The 23,256-nt window shown below is 35.7% G+C and overlaps 1 protein-coding gene across 1 annotated transcript; it reads left to right on the top strand.

The window, feature by feature from the left end:
- The first annotated feature begins 688 nt into the window (after positions 1–688).
- On the top strand, positions 689–18,525 carry LOC140159683 (uncharacterized). Its single transcript, XM_072183177.1, has 14 exons — positions 689–1,061; positions 7,025–7,323; positions 8,067–8,326; positions 9,228–9,451; positions 9,837–10,144; positions 11,511–11,592; positions 11,949–12,073; positions 13,470–13,508; positions 13,931–14,031; positions 14,655–14,917; positions 15,559–15,640; positions 16,372–16,493; positions 17,323–17,474; positions 18,190–18,525. Exons 1-14 carry the CDS (start codon positions 689–691, stop codon positions 18,523–18,525), a joined length of 2,766 nt encoding a protein of 921 aa, XP_072039278.1.
- The last annotated feature ends 4,731 nt before the right edge of the window (positions 18,526–23,256 follow it).

Below are 23,256 nucleotides of genomic sequence, written 5' to 3'. Positions count from 1 at the left end.
TTGCCTTTCAAATTGCACACTCTTCAACTTGGACATCTGTGATTGATAGTTGTCTAAAGACTTACTTTAAGCTGCTTTTACCATCTTTCTCTCCTGTGAATTCGGGGGTCCACATTATGCGCAATCTAATATCTACTGTTTAGCGCATTTAAGTATGGTGGTGCCCAACGAAGTTTTAGGAGTAGCACCCCTCATTCCACCATTTTATATCATTGGTCACGTTATCTGTAGCCAGAAAACGGATTATAGGGCAAATGAACTCTCAACAATATAAAATTTTATATACCAAATAGCGATGTAGATACTAAGGACCGGACTGATGAAACGTTGACTATTATCCAGGTTGTGCCACCAATTTTAATACTGAAGACCTGAGTCAACAACGAAAGCTATTTTGTGGTCAACATTATACATTGAAGGTGCTCGCTCTGGAGTTCTTAAACATGTTAAAGGAAAACATTCAGGGAATTAACTGAAATGGGAAGATTTGTAAGCGATTGAAACAATGTCAGAAGTCACGTGCAGAGACATACGTATCTAAGGTGTAAACCGTGGAATATAATCTACAAAATGGAACCAGTGTCTGACATCATGGGATAAGAATCTTCACTTTGTTGCAATTGAATCAATTGTATATTTGTTATTTATTACATTTTATGTTATTTATTTGATTGCCTGTTTGTTAACAATGTATTGTAAAACTGCGTTTACTACTTCATATTTATTGAAATCGGACAACAGAACTAATCGTCATCTTACAGGGAAATATTCATGGCATATTCATATTTATTCCAGTCTACTGTTGATTCTTCTATCAAGAACTTTGGTTGCATCCTTAAACAATTTAGAACTCGGCACAACTGAAAACAGTACTGTTTGGAATAATAATGTCAGTGTGTCACCAACAGAGACAAACTTACGATTTGTTCCACCCGTAGCGCCGGACAATTCGTCAATTATTTTCAACAACACCGGTGAACTTTTACCGACTATAGCAAGTCCGGACTACCTAGAGGAAGTATATGCTGATAATCATGGAATGCCTTTGGAATGTAGACACGGTATGTATATTATTTTCCTAAATAGTTGTAATTTAACATAATTATTATTATAAAATGCGATGTGCAAATAATAATTACAAACAAACAAGCCGTTTGCCGATTTTGGGCGCAGTGCCGATTTTGGACACAGCGTCCAAAATTTTCACTGCGTCCAAAATCGGCGGACTTAGCATCCAGTATCGACAGACTTCGCCGAATGTCTGGGAGTGCTTTCAGGGAGGAAATTGACCTTTAACTTGAAGGTCAGGGGATGCTGACAAAAGCTGTCACAGTATTACAAAAAAAATGTCTTTCATCATTATTTTGTAACTGTGATGAACATGATTAAAATACAGACATTTAAAACTGCCTATTCATAAATGAATTGAATTATTACGAGAAAAATTGAAATAAAAACAAATAGGAGATTTAAAAAGGGCGGAGCAGCATTGGAAGACATGATCTGGAAATGTTTATAGTCTCTGATAAATTATTTCACCCAAAGCGTCACATCCTTCTTCATCTCCATGAACTCCTAAATGTTCTTCATTTTGAATAGATCCTTATTAAATGTTCCTCGTAAGAGATGTTCTTTGTATTAATTTTTGATTTTGAGAGTGCATGTTAACCATGATAACACATAGGATGTCAGTACATGGCAAATGCAAAATTATTCAAAGTTGAGTAAAAAGGGAACAGAGCAACACTATGAGTGAATATATCTCAATGTTGATTGAATTGTACTCAATTTGAGTAAAAATCTTATCAATATTGATTTCCATTTGACTCGTTTTGTTGCTCATTTTGTTGCTCTGTTCCCTTTGTACTCAACATTGAGTAGGCCTATATTTTTGTATTTAGAATGTATATTATTTTCCAGTCTACATTTGAAGAAGCATTTTTTGCGGTAAAATTTTTTTTTAAAGTTTTTAAAAAATCGCACAACCATTCCAGATCCACATTGCAAACGAACCATAAACGCTGGCTTCCTTGGCCTTTTAGCCTTTGGCTTGTTTCGTAACACAAGTTTATTTTTACAATGTTGACTGAACAATAGAAAATTAATATTTTCCCTTGGCCTTTTAGCCTGCTCGATATACAGATTGGTAGAATATACAGGCTGTAATGATTGGTGCCCATCAGTTGGCAAGGATTTTGGACAAGATAGCTGCATCAAAATGCAACTATAATATTCTGAAAGAGGATCCACTGTTACATTTAGATGACGCAGGTTTTTCAATCAACATTACAACTGTAATGGGTACCAACCATTTTGATATAGTTTGTATTATTCCAGTAAGATATGTTGCAAGTTAATACAAAATGGTTAACCTTTTGGTTCAATAGCCAATAGCTCGTCCATATGAATTGCCAGTAAGAAACCACGATTGAATACACCATTGTTTTTACCGGCGATCATCTTTTTGAGGTATAATAGTAGCCTTCAATATTCTCTAACTATTGAAACCAAAAGCGACAAATCAATAATCAATTATCGATTATCAATTCCCCATCACCCAACCCCCCCCCCCAAATACCCAGAAGGAGATCATCCTTAGCGATTCCTAGTTTTGTCGGTTGCGGAGGCCTATACATTTTTCAACAATGAATATGGATAAACTAATGATTGATTATGGATAATTAATCATTAATCATCGGTAATCGATAATCAATAATCAATTATCGACTATCGATTCCGCCTCACCCAACCCCCCCCAATACCCAGAAGGAGATCATCCTTAGCGATTCCTAGTTTTGTCGGTTGCGGAGGCCTATACATTTGTCAACAATGAATATGGATAAACTAATGATTGATTATGGATAATTAATCATCGGTAATCGATAATCGATAAGCAATAATCAATTATCGACTATCGATTTCGCCCCCACCCCCCCCCCCCATACCCAGAAGGAGATCATCCTTAGCGATTCCTAGTTTTGTCGGTTGCGGAGGCCTATACATTTTTCAACAATGAATATGGATAAACTAATGATTGATTATGGATAATTAATCATCGATAATCGATAATCGATAATCAATAATCAATTATCGACTATCGATTTCGCCTCAACCAACCCCCCCCACTACCCAGAAGGAAATCATCCTTAGCGATTCCTTGTTCATCATTTGCGTGTTTGGGTTTAACTGAACGTTTATAACTGATTGATCATTGATTATCGGTTATCGACTATCTGTGACATTTTGCCGGATTTGATTAATAATTCATAATTAAAAAGGTTTAATGAGATATTTCGATTTTTCTTTTTGATTTTGAAAGCATTAGTCAAGTTACATAAAGTAGTGCAAACAAATGGGCTCAAATTTGATTGCAAAGGTGCTTTCTAGAAAAGGAGTAAATTTATTTGGTTGCAAAAGCCCTTACATCTACAAAAGGCACGATATTAAAGAAATAATAAAATAAATAGGAAGGCTTGAAAATTGTACCAAACCTGTTCTTTTAGCTTCTATTCATCAACACTTTATCCAAACCCAAATTGAATCAAATCGAACAAGTAATACTTGCACAATTTAAACAAAAAACGGTTTTTCTCAAAAAGTCAAACAGTGGATGTAAGGGCTTTTGCAACAAAGCTCTTCATAATTATAGGCTACGTGTAAGAAGTCCTTCTTATCAAAGAGTTGAGTCCATAGACCTACTCCCGATTCCAGAAAAATACAGCACTAATTTGTTTGGATAAACAATCCTATTTTGCCAAATGAAACATAGCTAAATCCTAATCTATTTGATCTTTCTAATCTGGCAATGAAAGTCAAATTTTAATATTTGGTGAATTTTCGGAAATAAGGGCCAAAAACGTGTGTTTTATAGCGTTTTACATATCCTGTGACAATCAAGCCAAAAGAAAATGTAGAAAGACTCAATTCAAGTTATTATAGAATATTTAAATTATGAGCTAACTCTTAGCATATATACTCAAAATGTTTGAATGTTAAGACTTGTGCCAGGTCTTAGAATTTTGTGACTACGATTATAAGAAAACGTGCAAAATATTAAAATTTGGCTTTTATTGCCACTTAGAACTAACTAAAAATAAAAATTTAGATATGTTTCATTTGGCAAAACAAGATTTTTTAAATTCCAAATAAATTAGTGCTGTATTCAAGAATCGGAAGTAGGTCTATATGGACTCAACTTTCTGATAAGAAGGACTACTAGGAAAAGATTGAACTCGTTTCTAACGACCCCGCCCGCAACGCGAGTACCGGCGGAACAGTTGTGATTTGAAACCGCTCCCATGATCACCGGTAAAAAAGAATGGTGTAGGCCCCTATGCCTGATATGTCACTAGCGCGACGCACGGGGTGTCAGAGGGTGATGTTTTGATGGGGGGGGGGGGGGAGGGCTGAGAAAAGTAAGAATCTTTTGCAAAATGAAGCCATTTGGTGGACCATTTAGTCTGAAAAAGCCGAAAACTTGTGAAATGATGGCCCATGAAACCTTTCGTGGACAAGTTTCCTTATTATTATTATATTGAGGCCTACAAATTGTGTTAAACATAAAGTGCCAGTTGTCAAAAGTCATGTCTTCCATAGGGGGTGTATGAATTTCAACTGGAATAGCCAAACATGCAGATTATTATTATAGGCCTATTGCGTTATTACTTCTGACGGTAAATTTGAACATATTAGAGCTTGCGAAATGACGTTACTTTAACTTAACTTTAACGTCTAGAGGATTATAGAGGATTATGTATTCAAAATCACCTTGGTTTTGAATACATAATCCTCTATAATCCTCTAGACGTTAAAGTTAAAGTTAAAGTAACGTCATTTCGCAAGCTCTGACAAAACATTTTTTAGCGTCCATTAAATGTCAATAACATGAAAATGATAATGAAAACAAATATTTACACGTATCAAAAATGGATAATAATTATTTTTACCGGTAGACCATAATTCTGCAATACTAGTGCCAAGAGTCGTAGACCGATTTCACATGGTCTTTTTGGTATAGTTAAGTTACACTTTAACAAATCACAAACGGCGCGCTCGCGCAGATTCTGGTATAAAGTGGTCCCAACTTCCTAAGCCCTTAAAAATTACCCTTTTTTGGACTTTTTGAACACCTATCACCAATGAGTGGAAATTTTGTATTTTTTCTCCATAAAGTGGTCCCAACTTCCTAAGCCCTTAAAAATTGCCCTTTTTGGACTTTTTGAACACGTATCACCAAAAAGTGGACATTTTGTATTTTTTCTCCCACTTTTTAACCTTTTTTTGGAAAAACTAGCAGAAACCTAGTATCTATAATATAGTATTGGTTTGGTTTGATTGAATAACAGAGGTTTTTGTAACTGATTTTGTAAGTCATATTGTAATACGCCCGATACACGTTCAATTTTATTGAGCAATATCAAAACCCCTACATACAATATCTAGTCTCTGCGCAGTCTGTGTTATACTACACGGTTGAGTGAATAGCATCATAAGAACTGTGTGAGATCTAGTGGAAAATAGACATCTGTGATTGCTTTTTGCCCAAACCTTAAATGTTCCCTTCATCCAATCAGATTTTTAAAAATATGGAACGAAAGCTAAAACTTCCCCCTAAAAACACTTTTTTACATTAGGTCAACAGATAAACGCAATTCAATGTTATAGCAAGGCGAATGTGGTAAATATGTTGAAAACTACCTACGCAAGCACATTTTTTGAACAAAATGTAGGTTTTAAAAGTCAAAACCTCAAGTGTTCCTCACAATAGCATTTAGTGCACAGGATTTGGTGTCTAAATTATTGGTGTTCCTATTTGCGAGATATGGGTGTTTGACAGCAGCACATTGCCGAACGCGTGAATTGTGACCATGTACCCGAGATAGAACCATATTAGTCTTGTGTTTGAAGGCCTATAATAGAACATGCTTTAATACAGCATCTCGAAGACAAACAACATTCCTCCGAGTGAGAGAGTCAGAGATGCCACATTTGTAATGTTGTTTGAGCCCAGTATTAGGTTATCTCCTGTGTCAATGTTAGATTTCTAAAGATAGCAAAAAATCGTGGTAAGCAAATATGATAAGACACTGTTCTTTGATACGATTTATAATCGGTCGTGCAATTGAACTACGAAAATAGGTTTTAACACAATACACAAAGATCAGGCGATGTTATTATTGGAGCACCGATGGTTTTTGCTAAATTGGGCGCATATTTCAGATATCGACAAGATATTTAACAAAAAGCACAAGAAGATAAACATCTACCAATAAATAATTACCATTTATGGCCATTATTCCGAAATCGTTGATTGTATGCCCAATGTGGAATGCAGCTGTCGAAGCAGAATTTATTTCAGCGCATTATGACACCTCATTTGTTGCAATGGTCCCAATATTGATGTCGCAGCGTACATTTTAATGAAAGTAACTCAAGATTTGAAAGTTGAGCAGAAAACATTGTCTTCCTGAAGGCAATAGGACTTCGCTGCAACTTTCAAATCTTGAGTTACTTGCATTTAAATGTACGCTGCGACATCAATATTGGGATCATTGCAACATGAGGTGTCATAATGCACTGAAATAAATTTTGCTTCGACTGATGCATATTCCAAATTTGGCATACGATCAACCGTTTAGGAAAATTGGCCATTATTTAAAGGGGTAGTAATAGTAGCTGTTTATATTATTATACAAGTATAACTATACGGCATGATAATGCGGGTTTTTTTCCTAACATATAAGTCATGAAAAAGGCTATTTCAAGACCAGCTAGACCAGTACCATCCGGTACCATCTTCGTATGTTAGCCTTAAAATATATCCTTGGTAAACATGACAATTTGACCAATATCAATGCAACCATCTTCATGAAAAATGAATCAATCCTACAAAGACGCGAAAGGTTATCTGTATACCATGTATTGGCAGGTATACAAGTCGACTGACAAGTCATGTCTCAACAAACTGGCCCCTTGTGCCTCAGTAAATTAAACCTACTCTTTTCTTTTCTAAATCTTTCCACAGATGTGTGCAATCCAGTGAGTACGGAGGACAATACGGGCCGATATCAATGGAATTACACGCTAGCGGGCGAATATGCCTACCATCCATGTCCAAATGGTGACTGGTTTGATGGCGACATACAAGTATACGCATATAGACCGTGTTATCCTCCAAGACAACTTAAATTATTACGAGATAACAGATTAAGTGAAGATGCCAGGTGGGGCGAACCTACCACAAAGTATTGCAGGTTTACATCCAATGTCACCAATGAGCTACAAGAAATCAGACAGGAGATCATTGATGCCATAAGAGACCTGGTAAGACATGATGCAAACACTATGGACCACAATGACCTCATCCCAATGGCATAGTACAATAACCTCAATTAAACAATCATAGTGTAAACCTTGACCTCAAGTTGCAGAGTATGAGTTTTTGTACCCAAATTTTTAAAGGTCATTCAATGAATGTACAAATGTATTGGGATTAAAGAACTGCGACCTGATAGATGAGCATGTTGTGGATCCTAGTGAATCATACCGTATACCTATATAGCTGCCCTGTGAACATTTGGCAATTTACACACAGTATATTGTATATTCATCTACACATTACAGCTACACATGGCAGCTATTGCACTTACCCACTTCTGGCTCTGAGCAGGCGATATATTGCCCGTTTCGGTCATAAACTATAACTGAGCTGCAAATGTGTTTACAATGTTAATATCTTATAGATGAGGTGACCTCAATGTTTATCAACAAAGGCAAGGGACTGGTATATCGATATGCTTGAGTGAACCCCATGCAACCATTACACTGTTCAACAGCCTTATTGTGATGTGGCGGGAGTTTTAAAAACACGAGCCCTGAACAAAATATGATGCGCGCGAATACTGCAAAACAATGGAAATGGTGGTGATGCGTGCGCAACAGCGCATACTGCCAGGCATTGACGTCAGAAGTCAACTCATCTATATTGTAGGCCCTACTCATCTATATGTGACAGCTACACATTACTCGTAAGCCACTGATTTTTATTGTTATTTATTTATTTCTAGATCGAGGATCGGTTTGCCAATCTTTCCACAATAATTCTACCTTTGAAACGCACAAATAAACTCTTATCAGAAAATGTTGAAACTTTACAAACACCGGACGTGGAGGTAACCGCATCTATCCTAGATGTAGTAATAGCAGCAGGTGTAGATGATGTTCTCAGTTTGACACTTGACTTTGGGAATGAGATTATTAAATTGGTCGATACTTTATTAAATATTGATTTTAGTATTCTGGAGATGGCTGGACCAGCTTGTTTAAGGTAGGGGTCTTATAAGTTATTTCAAATGCATTCCCTTCAAAAGGTGGGCTGGTAGTGTCATAACAAATCAGAATGCCGAAAAATGGCACTGGCGTGTTATGTTGGGTTTTTTGTTTTGTTTTTTCAAACAAAAGAATCGTGATGAGCTATAATGCCTAAACTAAACTGTAGTAAAGAGTGCCGAATGTTGTCATTATTGTGTACCAGGAACAAGAATGGTTCAATGCACTATGTAAAGTACTATGTGTCCTCACAAGTCATTATAAGGCCGTATAAAATTAATGTTTTGGTTCTCGTCCAGAGGATTTTCATGAATTGATGAGGGAGGGAGGTGTTTTTTTTTTTTTTTTTTTTCAATGTAAAATTAGCATTGTCAGTAGTTTTCGGTCTTCTCCAACAGTGCTCGAGGAAGCGATGAGGCCCTTTTTTTTCAAATGTGAGATTCTGAGGGATAAACCCCCTAGAGTACCACAAAAGACTTGGAAGTGATGCTTGTTCTCTAATAAACTTATTTATATGTATGAAGATTTCATAAATCATTCCAAAGTCTAAAAAATTGAAAAATCTAAAAAAAAAAAATCTGACAAATCCCAGAAATTGAGGAGGAGGGACGAGAACCAAAATATTAATTTTACACGGCCTAATAATTGATCAGAAAACAGGTTTAAACGCATGTGCCATTTTTCGGCATTTTAAATTGATGGTGAGATTTGTCGGCATTCCAATTTATTGTCAGGAACAATTTATCAACCCAAATGCTATGGAAACAATGTATATGTATAACTCGTTTTGTTTTATTATATTTTATTTTTTTTTAATATAAATTTTAGGCCCTCCCAAACAAAACAAACACACACTTCCAGTTTAATGATCTATTTTGCATAATGTTTGAAACATACAGTCTCGGAAAAAATCTACAGGTATTCGTGGCTCACGCCGATCTCCAAGGGGCCGATATCTCAATACATTTAAGTGGCAGGAACGTAGTTGTCGATATCCAGCAAGAGACTACTGGACATTTTGAAGGACCTGTTGATTTGGTATTTGAGTCTCCTGCCAATAAAGAAGGAGACCATCAAGACACTGTTGCTAAAATACACTTTCCAAATTTGGGAGACTTTCTAGGTTAGTAAATAGATTAAATGCATTATTATATTTTGTCACACAAAACAAGCAAAATGTAATTTTATATTAAACGTGTGCCACAAGCAAATTATCGTCGCATGGGTCGAAAGCAAAATTTAAAAAAAAATTATGTAAAATTATGTTTATATTCATAAATGCACTTTTTGCTAAGGATGAATTTATTTATTACTTCGTATTATCAATGTTCTACAACAACTTGCACGGATCTTTATAGGAACTAATTAAAAGAAATCACTAGCCTATACTTGTAGCATGAGCAGATCTACGTAATTCAATGCTATTTTTTACGGTGACCGAATATGGAACCCTGCGGAACACCCACACTGATAACACTAATATTCACTCGTTGTCCTATAATATACAGAAAGCCTACCATCAATCAGGCAGGATAATAATACAACAGAGCCGCCACAAAACTCTTCGTCACCGAGTGATCGTCAACGTCTTGAAATCAAAGCTATTCCCGTCAGCACTGTTCGTATCGGCACCATCGTCTATTTCACCAACAAGTTCTTCCGGATCAACACTGTGTCTACTTTTAAGCCATCTAGTAATGATGTCATTGTGTATATACAAGTGTATAAAGATGGTGAATTAGTCCAGCATAGCGAGTCTTCATATTTCTATATCACTTACTATCATTCAATGCTGGGAAAAGAATCGAACAATGAGGTATAATTCAAAACAGAATTGACCTTTTCGGTAAATCCCATAAGCCTTTGCGAGTACATCTGAGAACTCGTCATTTTACGTCATGCCGACTTCGCAGTACTGATGTGCGATAAACGATGTGCGCATCGGCGTAGATTGGTGTGACGTAAAATGACCAGTTCTCAGGTGTATTCGCAAAGGCTTATGGGATTTACCAAAAAGGTCAATTGCAGACGATAATGTTCAATATTTAAATCCATAATGTACGATTTAATTTCCATCACATCGGTTTGAATCAAATTAAAACTTTTTATGGGAAAGCGCAAGATCGACGGGAATCATATAAATAAACACACTTTTTCACCAGGTTCGCTGTCGCAAATAATAGCTACTTTTATACCGTATAATTCCGTCTACAAGCATTATACCCCTAAATGAGCGCCGTTGTTTGTTTGCTTGTTTGTTTGTTTTTGACGAAAGAGACGAAAGGCGGACACCCTCGACCCTTTTACAATATATTTTGTACAGCTGCCTTTATCCGTAATATAGTTGTTCAAGCTCCAAATAGTCTTTTTCGTCTCTTTCGTCAAAAAAAACACGAGGCTAATTTATAGGCTATGCTTGTAGGTGGAATTCTACGGTATCATAGAGCCTACAATGCGGCTTTTATACTTTGACACAAAAATGTTCTTAAAACGTTTATTCAAAACGTTTTAATAACATTTAAATACCGGATTACATAAAGATCATGAATACACTTTTAAAGCGTTATTGTAACATATTTTGGGCAAACATTGTGCAAAATATTTGTCAACAGTTACATAACATTCTCTGATTAGAATGTTTTGCATAATGTTTTCAGAAATATTTTTTGAATGTTATTAACACGTTTTTATACCCGACATTTAAACTTTTTTGGTAAAACGTTATGTATTTTCTGGGACAAAGCTTCTGTAGACATGATACATTAATGATTAAAGATTTCGTCTTATATCTGTTCACCATGTTATAAAATGTTAGTGCAGGTTTCACCACAATTCATCTTAGATACAATGGGCTATTCCATTTAAGATCCACACTACCCCTGTGGAAGATTTCGGAAATATCTTCCACAGGGGGCGTATGAATTACAAATGGAATGAATACATTAGACAGCTCCATTTGAATTTCATACACCCTCTGAGAAAGATTTAACCCGAATCTTCCATTGAGGGAGGGTGAGTTTCAAATGGAGCTGCTAATGTGTTCGTTCCATTTGAAAAATCTTCCACAGGGGTAGTGTGGATTTTAAATAGAATAGCCCAATAACAATAATCTTGTACCTATATGTTGTATTTTGTTGGTACCTGAGTTTAAAATATGACGTTTTTATCAAATATCATTTTAGACTAACTGGTTTGGAGAACATTGCGCGACTGGAAGCTTAAAGAGGAACGATTCCTTGGCTTGGAGAAGTCCCTTCAGAACAGGTTTGTTTACTTTGATGATATTGGATTAATGAATTTTAAATTTAAAATTTATTTTGTTATAAGTTGGGACAAAGACCTTTGCGCTCATGCGTTGATCATTAAGATCAAATGTCTTACCATAGCTCCACGATTAGTATTTCAAGCAACAACTTGGAAATTTGTTTAAAAAAGCACATGATTCACTTTTCGACACACAATTTTAAATCTCTGGTAAATTCATTTGACATTTGCTCTTTTGAAGGTCGCAGAATGAATAGTACAGCAAAATCGTATATCACAATGTTCCATACTATTTGTAACTAATGCTATTAAGTCATCCTTAATCGCTGTCAATTATAACTTTCTTGTCCATATAGTTGAACTTGACTGGTATCCCGACTCGTGTCAATTAAATTACACCAATGAGAATTATACGACGTGTCTTTGCGTTGGGTTAGAGATTCTGGCGTTGATAGTAGACCTGCTGCCCACACCGGAGCCTGTAAGTATGATCTAAATGATCAGTTATGTACAGAAAGTATGCAAATATAAGAAATTGTTAAAATCTTAGCTAAATTCAGAGTAACCCGTCAAAATGTTAGAAACATTAGAAACCCAAGATTAAGCGGCCTTATCAATCCCGGGTAATCAAACCGCCACACGCCGCCACAAGTTTTCTTGTGCCCAACAAACACAGCATAATGACGAAAAGGCAGTTCAGTCTCTAAGATGATTCTAGAAAAACGGTATGCCCAAATTTAGTGATCTTGTGTTCAAATTATTTCCGCCAAACCAAATTGATTATGCTAAGCTATTTCGGGTATTAAATGGTCAACATGTATAATATTATCAAAGAAAATGGCGCCATTTAATGATTCTATAGCCGAGTTATATCTGGCGATATTGAATGCCGAAATTTGGCGCTTCTGTGCGTAACTTATAATAAACCAACATACCGAACCTTGGAGCTTCTGGTCATATTGTCTTTCTGGCAAAGCAGAATGCCTATTTAAATTCTATGTTTACCTTGTGTCTTTCAAATTATTTTTGTATGAACCGAATGCCGACATTTGGCACTTCTGTGTAACTTGTTTGTGGCAAACCAAAATGCTGAAACTTGGCACTTCTGTTCACAACTTCTTTCTAGCAAAACATATGCTAATTTGAGTCATTATATGTCTACTTTGCTTCCTGTCTTCTGTCGAATTATTATTGTATAACCGAATGCCGAAATTTGGCGCTTCTGTTCGTGGCTTGTTTTTGGCAAACTGAAATAAAATGCTGAAACTTGGCGCTTCTGTCCACATCTTCTTTCTGGCAAAACAGATGCAGATTTGAGTATGTCTACTTTGCCTTTGTCGAATTATTATTGTATAACTGAATGGCAAAATTTGGCGTTTATGTACATGTGCGTGACTTGTTTCTGGCAAACCAAATTGCTGAACTTGGCGCTATTGTGTACGTCTTCTCTCTCACACAAAAGAATGCAGATTATTTGAGTCTTTCTATGTCCACTTTGCCTGCCTCTGTACAAATATTTTTGTATAATTGAATGCCGAAATTTGGCGCTTCTGTGCAACTTGTTTGTGGCAAACCAACATATTGACACTTGGAGCTTCTGGCCATATTGTCTTTCTGGCAAAACAGAATGCCGATTTGAATCATTCTATGTTCACCCTGCGTCTTTCAAATTATTTTTGTACAATCGTATATGCCGAAATTTGTTTGTGGCAAACCAAAATACCGATTTGGGTCACCTTATGTCCTTTTTGCTTCTATCAAATATTTATTGTTGTATAACTGGATGCCGAAATTTGTTTCTGGAAAATAGCGTTTAAGATAACAATACAATAGATACAAACTATCAACAACAATTATACACATTTGTTCTGTTTCAGACAACCCCTCCTCTGCCGCCCGATCCACTGGAGTTTTTTGTAAGTAGTAAATCATAAATGCTTTGAAAGTTTTTGCTGTCGAAAAAGTTGAAAACTATTAAACTATAATAAAGCTCTACTTCGTGGGGTAAAGAAATTAATTAAACAAACAGAGATGTACCTTTTTTGTATAATAAATAAAATAAAATACGTATAACTGAGCGACTTTCATTTACTTTCTCCTGTTCGTAAAATTGTATTTTTGAGAGTCGAATTATAATTTCGGCATCTTTTCACTTATATTTTGATTACTGACTCGCGTCTTTTAACATTATAATGTTAACGACGATAGAACTGCATCCAATGAATCCTACCATGCAGTGTTCCATGCTACGTTATTCCTCATGGTGTTCCGCAGGGTTCTATATTTGGTCACGTAGTTTTCGATCATATTTTAATCAAATGTAACTTTTGTATTTCAGAGTTTCCCGTACTCTCTAACGTTATCTATTCTCAGCTACGTTGGCTACGCATTCTCTCTCGTCAGTCTCATACTTACCATACTCACCTATGCACTTTTTCCGTAAGTATTTTCAAATTATGCTTAGTCATCGTGAGTACTAAGGATCAATAGGATGTTTAAAGACATTCCCATAACCCAATGGGGTTTCTGACCTTGGTATGTCTGGCTTTTGTACACATTGGCACAGTTGACCATACCTTGCATTGGGATTGTGTGCAAATATCTGGTATTTTCATCCTTGAGACTTATGGATAAAATTAATGCAGTGGGACAATATGAATGTTTCCTGTAAGAAAGTCAAATATAAGTTATAAGTCTCAACTATTAGCTCGTTGGCTGCAGTTTTAAAATTACCATTTCGTGTGTGTGTCATTGGGGACTTTGCCTTTAAAATTAGGTTATATTGATCAAATTTCCCAATCATAGTGCATTGTAGGAATGCCTTTAAGCCTCCTCTGAGTTAAACACCCATGTATTGTCGCAATTCTTGCATATCGACAAATACAAGAAAGCCGTGACCCGTCCCTATATAACTCGTGCTCTTCACCTTAGCGATAAAAGCTAAAAAATTATAACTACACCCTCTATAGTCAACCAATTAAGAAGGGACGGTTTATAATTATTTGCTGTTCGTCAATATTCGAAACCACAAAGATATTTATTATGTTGCGATTTTTTTCCAGACGATTACGGAGAGGTCGACAGACTTACATCCTCCTCAATATGTGCGTCACTTTGCTGATGTTCGTCGTCTTTCTGTTATCATCTATTGCCTTTTGCGACACAACGATGGGGTGTAGAGTAGCCAATATCATACGGGTATATCTGATTCTGGTATCGTTAATGTGGAATGGTGTAGAAGGTGTTCATATGTATTTGAACATGGTTAAAGTATTTTCAACTTATACATCGTATTTTGTGGTTAAAAGTGGAATCGTTGCATGGGGTAAGTTACTGAGAATAAAGAGGTTTTACCTTAATGATAAAAGTATGGTAAATTTTTGCATTACTCAATTCATTTGTTTCAATGAAGAAGGGAAAGCAGGAAAAAAAGAACAAACAAGAAAGAAAGACATAAGGTTGAAAGAAAGAACGGTTGAAAGAACGAAAGAAAGAAAGAAAGAAAGAAAGAAAGAAAGAAAGAAAGAAAGAAAGAAAGAAAAAAGAAAGAAAGAAAGAAAGAAAGAAAAAAAGAAAGAAAGAAAGAAAAAAGAAAAAAAGAAAAAAAAAAAAAAAAAAAAAAAAAAAACAAAAAAAAAAAAAAAAAAAAGAAAAAAAGAAAGAAAGAAAGAAAGAAAGAAAGAAAGAAAAGAAAGAAAGAAAAAAAGAAAGAAAGAAAGAAAGATTGAAAGAAAGATTGAAAGAAAGGTTAAAAGAAAGGTTGAAAGAAAGAAAGAAAGAAAGAAAGAAAGAAAGAAAGAATAAAGCAAGTGACAAAGAAAATAAGACAGAAAAGAAACTGATTATGAAAGCTGAAGAATTTGCATTGTTATGAATGAACGAATTGAATGAATGAATAAACAAACGAACAAATAAATGAATGAACAAACTAATGTCATTGTTAATGCTCTGTTTCCTCTACTCCAGGATTACCAGCCATCATCATTGCTATTCCATTGATAATAGATGTGTCTATCTTCGATGGCAGCATTGTTAACTGTAGTTTTGCGTAAGTACATTAGAATACCCAGATTTGATAAGAACACGTTACATAGCGTTATGAGTTTGTCATAACGCCGAATATCGATTCGTCATGTTGTTAAAAACAGTTTACCCATGAATTGTCTTGAATTAGTGGACATGGGAATGGGATTCAGGCGGTAGAAATATTTCAACTAGATTTTATCAAATCATACTCATACATAATAGTTATGAGTTTTGCATAATACCAAATATAGATTCGCCTGTTTGTTAAAATCATGTTACGTATGAATTCTCTTGAATTAGTGGACATGGGATTCAGACGGTAGAGAGTATGATTCATGCATACGATAGTTTTAGCAAACAGGCGAATCACTATTCAGTATTCTGTCAAAATCAACGATATATGACGGTAAAATACTGCAGTAAGTGCTCTTATCGTTTCTTTGCAAAAAAAGCAACCGATTTTGTTGGAGTGAAGTAGGTTTTTAAATGCGTTGTCTTTTTAAAGACAGTTCTTGTTTTGTCATTTTACCTTGTCTGAGAAATGGAAATTACATAAGAAACAAAACCTCCGCATTCAATTGCAGTATTGAGATACTAAACTCGTGTTCATATGCACTGTTGGACTTAAGTCACTTATTACCGGTAATAAGTCACTATTACCGGTTATAAGTCGCTTATTACCGGCAATAACTCACTTATGTCCGTCCGTATGAACACGACTTAATAGTAATAAACGTGTTCTTTTTCTTTCAGATGCCAGCTTTCGCATTCAGCATTTTATTTTGTCTTCCTGTTACCAATGCTTGTAATTGTTATCTTTAATAGTGTTGTCTTTGGGTTTGTTATCAAAATTATCTACAATATACATGTAAATGGTAAGTCATTGATTATAGCAATGCAGTATAGCCCCCCCCCCTTCTCTCTGATATTGAAAAAGATTTTAAAAGCGAAAAGTTTAACTTATATATGCCAAAATTATCAATCTTCATACCGTATTCTGCATGGAACGCCAACATAAAATGCTTCATACACAGTAAAATAGTTCACTTTGAGATTTCAACAGGTTTGCCCGACAGGTTTGCTTTCGGCCAAGTACATTTTGTGAAAGCCATAATGTATGATTTCGGTCAAATTTTAATTTGGTTATTCTTTGCCAAAAAATATTACATAATATTAGTAACTACTGTCAAGGAGGTTTTCTGATCATTTTAAGCCGAAATAATGACGTAAAATTAAAGAAAATCATTTAGCCGCTTTTACTGTGGAACTCTATGGCGGAATTGGTCCCAGCTACATACACATATCATTAGATTTATAAAGTTTACTTCGAGAATTTGTATTATATCGCGAATTGCAAACAAAATTGATATCAGAAGGACATTCCTGGTATTCAGAATGCAGTTTGGTGTATCTGACGTGCTCTCAGGTTCCACAAAAAATACTCTGCAAAAGTGGGTTACAGAGCCCTTAAGAAATGGTGGCTCTGAAAAGAGTTGTTCAGTTGGTTGCTTTTTGTCTACCAAAGAATGCGGGCCCTGAAGAGTTAAGTCATCCAACATTGCACCTAGCCGACTGAAAAAAATTGTCTCTTAAATTGTCCATTGCTCCCAGTAGGTTCCCCTTACCTAGTCCATAGAATTCTCAAGATATGGAACAACACTGGTAACATCTTGCTAACCATGCACTATTACTCAAATATTACAGATGGAACCAAGAAATCCAATTTGGTGAATCGAGTTCGTGGTGCCATTGCGATATTAGTATTACTAGGCATCACATGGGGGTTTAGTGCCGCTGCTGCTATGAATTATCATTACTACTTTGAAGTGCCTGAAGCAGCATCCTATGTATTACAGGTAAATAATGGTTTATATCAGGTTTATTTTGAAAGTGTAAAAGCTAAAACAAACAATCAACAAAACCAAGACACAAACAAAGAGAAGCAAACATTACAAAAGACAAACCAAAACCAAAATAAACTATAAAAACTAACAAACGTATGAATGTTAGCTTTCATTTGAAATTAGTAGTGTTTTTTGGTCACCCTACATACATAGTATAACCAACGAACGAACAAACAAACAAAAATCAAAATCCAGAACAAAGGAAGAAACAATTTAAAATGAAATCTGGACAACAACCCAGGAAACACAAAAATGTCGAGTTATATAAAGATCATGAATGCGCTTTTAAAACGTTCCTGTAAAATATTTTTTAATAATGTTGACAACATTTTTGGCAACATTCTGTTAGAACGTTTTCCATCATGTTTTCAAAAATATTTTATGAATGTTATACGGTTTTATATCCTTTATATAACCAGACATTCAAACCTTTTCTTTAAAACGTTGTCTGTTTGCTGGGAAAGATATCAAGTGAAGCTGTGTTCCCAGTTGTTCTGCACATTCCTTTCAACAAATGATTCTTGCAGAACCCTAAGCAGCAGGAAGATGAGAAAAGATATTGAACAACAGCAGCAACACAAAAATATCTTACATTCTCGCTTATATTCAAATAAGATTCATTGACACTTTTTTTTTTTTTTTTTTTTTTTGCTTTCCTAACACACAGACGTTATTTGTTATTGGCATTGCGTTCCAAGGATTCTTCATATTTGCTTTCCATTGTGTAAGATACACTGACGTTAGACAGCAATGGCGGAAAACACTCTCTCCTAAAAAGCCCATCTTTGCGAGATGGAGAACTAGACGGAAGTCCATCGAGAGACCTACGAGGTCGCAGCAATCCCCACAATTGACTCAAGAGGATCTATTGAGTTCTCCATCACCAGGGGTTATCCCTCTGGTCGAGATATCAATAGGCCTACACGAGGAGGATGAAGTTGGGATTTCGTTTATAGATTTGAGACCTCATCGGAATTCTGACACGGAGGATACTCATCTGTAGCAATATTTGAGCTTGTGAATTGCTACTGGGGTTTTTGCATACCCAACGTCAGAGCCAAATTTTATATATTTTATATTGACACTACAGGATCCAGTAAAACGTGGGCTCTTGACATGAACAACAATTTTGTGTGTAGGCCTCAAGTACTGAAAACACCAATATGTCAGCATTTGCATGCCAAACGTCGGAGCCATATTATATTTTTTACATTGGCACTAGAAAATCCAGCAACGGTTTCAAAGATTGGTTGTCCGACGGCAAAAAGATTTTGTTATGCTGGGACTGAAAACACTCTGCCAGCTTGCTCCTTCAAGTCTACAATGTCAAAATGTTATCAGTCCATTTGTGGAATGAATGTTATCTGCCGGGGTGTGTATGAGGAGGGGCGGGGTGGGTCTGTGTCGGGGGGGGGCATGTGGTTCTGCATGTGTGGATGTTGTTCATAAGAGATAAGGCAATGTTTAAATTTACTTCACTTGATTTTACTTTCGTCAAGTGACACAAAAGAATTGCCTTAGGCACAAGGAAAGCATAATAATTATATGCAAAGAATATGAACAGACACACCATGTTATGTGAGCAATGACATATTATTCGAAACTCAGCAAAAGTTTTCTAAAGTTACTTTCAGAATATTGTAAATAACATATGAATTGGTTTCTCTCAGGTCTTATTTTCATCCTGCAAAGATGAATTTTATTGCTATTCCAGTTGAAATTCATACACCCCCTATGGAGGACATGACCTTAATCTTCCACACACAGGGAATGCGAATTTCAAAAGGAGCTGTGATTTCAAATCTACACCCCATGTGTGGGAGATTAAGGTCATGTCTGTCTTCCATTGGGGGTGTATGGATTTCAACTAGGATAGATCATTCTAAAATAATATAGATGTAAATATATAGAGTTCTCTAAACCAAGCCCACAACTCCAAATAGGTTTAGCAAATAACAAGTTGTGTGGCACATTAGAATTTGTATCTTTTCAAATATTTATTAAGAACGCCACTAAATTTCATATTCAAAGAATCTGACGATGAGCGTTTGCAGGAACACTTACCCTAACCTTAAGGGATCTGGAATGAGCGTTTTGAGCGTTTCGACAGTATTTTTTGTGGGACATGAGAGCACATCAGATATATCGAATTGCATTCTGAATACGAAGAATGTCTTTCTGATATCAAATAATTTTCATTTTTTGAAATTCACGATATAGGCCTAATACAAATTATTAAAATGTGATATTTTTCACATTTTTGATATAACAGTTCTCGAAGTAAATTTTATAAATCGAATGAAACATTCTTAAAGTGTTTGTAGCTGGGAGGAAAAGGTGACGATCAATTGAAAATTTTGACCTTTCATATTGAAGATATGGATTTTTTTCCCCAAAATGTTTCTTTGGTGTTTTTGGGGAAAAAAATCCATATCTTCAATACGAAAGGTCAACATTTTCAATTGATCGTCGGCTTTTCATCCCATCTACATACACTTTAAGTAGAAATCATCAGATTTATAAAGTTTACTTCGAGTAATGTTAAATATCAAAAATATCAATTTTTAATCATTTGCCATAAAATGTGTATTACATTACGAATTTCAAAAATCAAAATTATTTGATATCAGAAGGACATTCTTCGTATTCAGAATGCAATTCGATATGTCTGATGTGCTCTAATGTCCCACAATAAAATACTGTCCAAACGTTCATACCCCATCCCTTAAGCCACATGAGGCCCAGAAAAGAATGTCTCAAAGCTGTCGCGCGCATTCGATTATGGTGCGCAATGTTCTCAGAGAAATTGACTCAATTTTGTTTTTACTAATGTTGCTAAAAATATGTTTTCATAGCATTCGGTTAGAGAATTGGGTAAGTAACAATTTAATTTAGCAAACATATTTCTATATGTCATTGTGTGTTTAAGAATATAAGTTTGTTTCGAAAGTTCCGATCCGAGCATCTAATCTTTTCTTGGCGCGATCTGCACTGGATTTAAAAAAAAAATCTTTGCAAGCTTAGAGACAAACTCGTCTTACCTGATAACTATAGTACTAGTAGACTTAACCTGAAAAAAGGCCAAACAAAAGGCAATTACGTGGACAGTGCCTTAAAAATCGAATCAGGAAGACCTGTGAAAAAAACAAAATCATAGGTCGTCATCCTAATCGTTCACCTCTTTTAACCAGTCAATATAGCATCAAACCCTATTGTGTGCTGTTGACAAGTTAACACAGTGCTTAAAAACAGGTGAAAGATTAGTATGCCGAATATTATTACCTGCGATTTTGGTTTTATCACAGGTCTTTCTGCTTCGATATTTTTAGCCACTCTCCACGCAATGAAAATTGAGACCATAAAACAACAAAATACTTTAAGAAAATTGACATTATATAAAAGCTGGTAACTTTGAACCAATTATGTTAACTAACTAACTAACTTATGGGATTTATATAAACCGCTATTGCATAAGATCATCAAGCTTTTGAAAAAGGTAATTATTGTGACGGAGCGAAGGGCTGGGGTCACTGAAAGATACAAAACGACACGAGGGGAAGCCTAAATGACCAGATACCAAGTTTGAAGTATCACCTTAATATCAAAGAAATGGATGAGAAATCTCTACTACTGACATTACGTGCACAAGCAATTATTTGGACAGCAAATGCGGCTAGAAATTAACATGCTCATTATTTATAATGTAGTCGTGATCCACCGAGCATGAATAATTAATACTAATAGGCCTGTAATCCAAGAAATTTCCTTCTTTTATGCTAGCTTATGATTTTAAGCTTATTGACTGCAATGTTAAACTTTCTATTTGATTGTAAGAAAAGTTGTGTTTATTAATAAAGAAATATGACAAGAGAGACATGATTTTTGTGTCTTTACATTTACCATGAGTATGAGGAGGTTCTTTTCTCACTTTCAGCATACAATTTACTACCAGAGAATATACATGTAATTTGACAAGGTTCTCTAGTTATGGAACCACTTTGATATTTCCTATCAATATTTGAAGATCATCTGAAATTAGTTACAAAGACCAGACGAAGCTGTACACATATTAAAGGGCATCCAGAAAATTCAATAGGCTTTTTATGCCTCGGCCAACGCCAAAAACCAGACATTAATAAAATCAAGGGACTTGAAAGTGACAGATCATAGACTGTAACCGTCTATGCACAAATGTCCAAACACACAATTAGCATTAGGTAGCGTGTACTGTGCCGTACACCTACAGACTTTTAGGGACCATGTCAGCAATTATGCTTTTAAAAGCCTAGCATTACCTAGGGGCTTAAGCTTACCTAGTCTTCGTCTTGTCTTTAATAACACCTTAATTACTGAGGTTCAGGACTAAGTGAAATTCCTATCATGTATATCAAAACAATGTTAATACTCATGGGGGAGTGACAACTGACAATATAGAGGGAAGGTGCGTGGGTTGACATGTCTACTAAGCTTGAGAATTTGAAGGACCTCACGCCATGTAGCGTATTCAGCCCAAAACCTTTTCCAAGTAGCGCTATAGTGTCACTTCTATGCCGACTAGCATTTCCGTGCAATAAACGCCCAAAGGTTTTTATACATGTACTAAAAGAATCCTAAGCAAAGAATCACTAAACAGTTTAAACAAGACCTAATAGAGATGTAATTTTGGATCGTAGACATGTTCCCGACCGTCCACCTTTCCCCATCTGCCTGGTGCTAGCAGTCTGTTCTCGTGCGCACTCCCAATGCAATTCAGCAAAGAAATTAGTAAAATAGTAAAAAGAAATCACCCTCCCTCCCGCCGGGTCTTTTGGGCCGACCCATTCGGCCACCCGAATTAATCACATACCTGCAATTGTTTACTAACCCCTGAAAATCAGACCTGTCCTTTTTATAAATACCAAAAACACTAAAACTCTCCGAAAGTGAGAAACACAACTGGTCTCGATCAAGTCTTCAGGACGAGTGTCCAAATGCGTCCAGTTTGCGTCCAGTTTTTGGACCATTTGCATAAAGCCCTGATTGGTCAGAAGTTACATGTGACTTGACCATGACCAATCGGGGTCAATGATATAATAATAAACCACTCCTCCCGACCTCTGATTATCCTTGCTGAATTGCATCAAAAGAGGGCCTACTCTAGCTCCTCTCACTCCCAGATAGGTAAAGACACGAATTAATAAAAGGTAAATAGCCACCGCGTTACATTATTTTGTCATTTTTGCAGGATGCGTTCACTTATTTTGCTATAACTTTTTATGTATATCAAGTATTTTTGTATAAAAAATAGCCCATTGTTGTAGATTATGTAGGTTCAGGTGATAAGAAGAACGCCGATGTTTTACTTTTCGTAGATACAGCTATTATTATGTTTGATCGGTCTATTGAATAGAAAAGAGTGGGTGTAGTTGCAAATATTGAAACATAGTTATTTGTTGTAGCCTATGATATTTAATCAGGCTCCCTTGTTTGATAGAGGGCTTCGAACAGGTTGAAAACTAAATAAATGTCTCATCTAAGGGAACAAACCAAAAGATCGAAGACGTCCTATTTTCGTTTAGGGGGTAAAATACTCGATTACGTTTGTACAAAAACATTGGTCTGAAGAATGTGTCATTATTATTATTATTATGTCAAAATTTTCAACATTTCATTATTACGTTTCTGGTAGGGAGGGAGGGTCGGCTGAGAAACGAAACTAGTTACGTTTATATAGGACGTCATCGATCTTTTGGTT

Source organism: Amphiura filiformis, chromosome 8 (assembly GCF_039555335.1).
Source record: "Amphiura filiformis chromosome 8, Afil_fr2py, whole genome shotgun sequence".
Taxonomy (NCBI): Eukaryota; Metazoa; Echinodermata; class Ophiuroidea; order Amphilepidida; family Amphiuridae; genus Amphiura; species Amphiura filiformis.
This window is presented reverse-complemented; position numbering and strand designations above follow the sequence as displayed.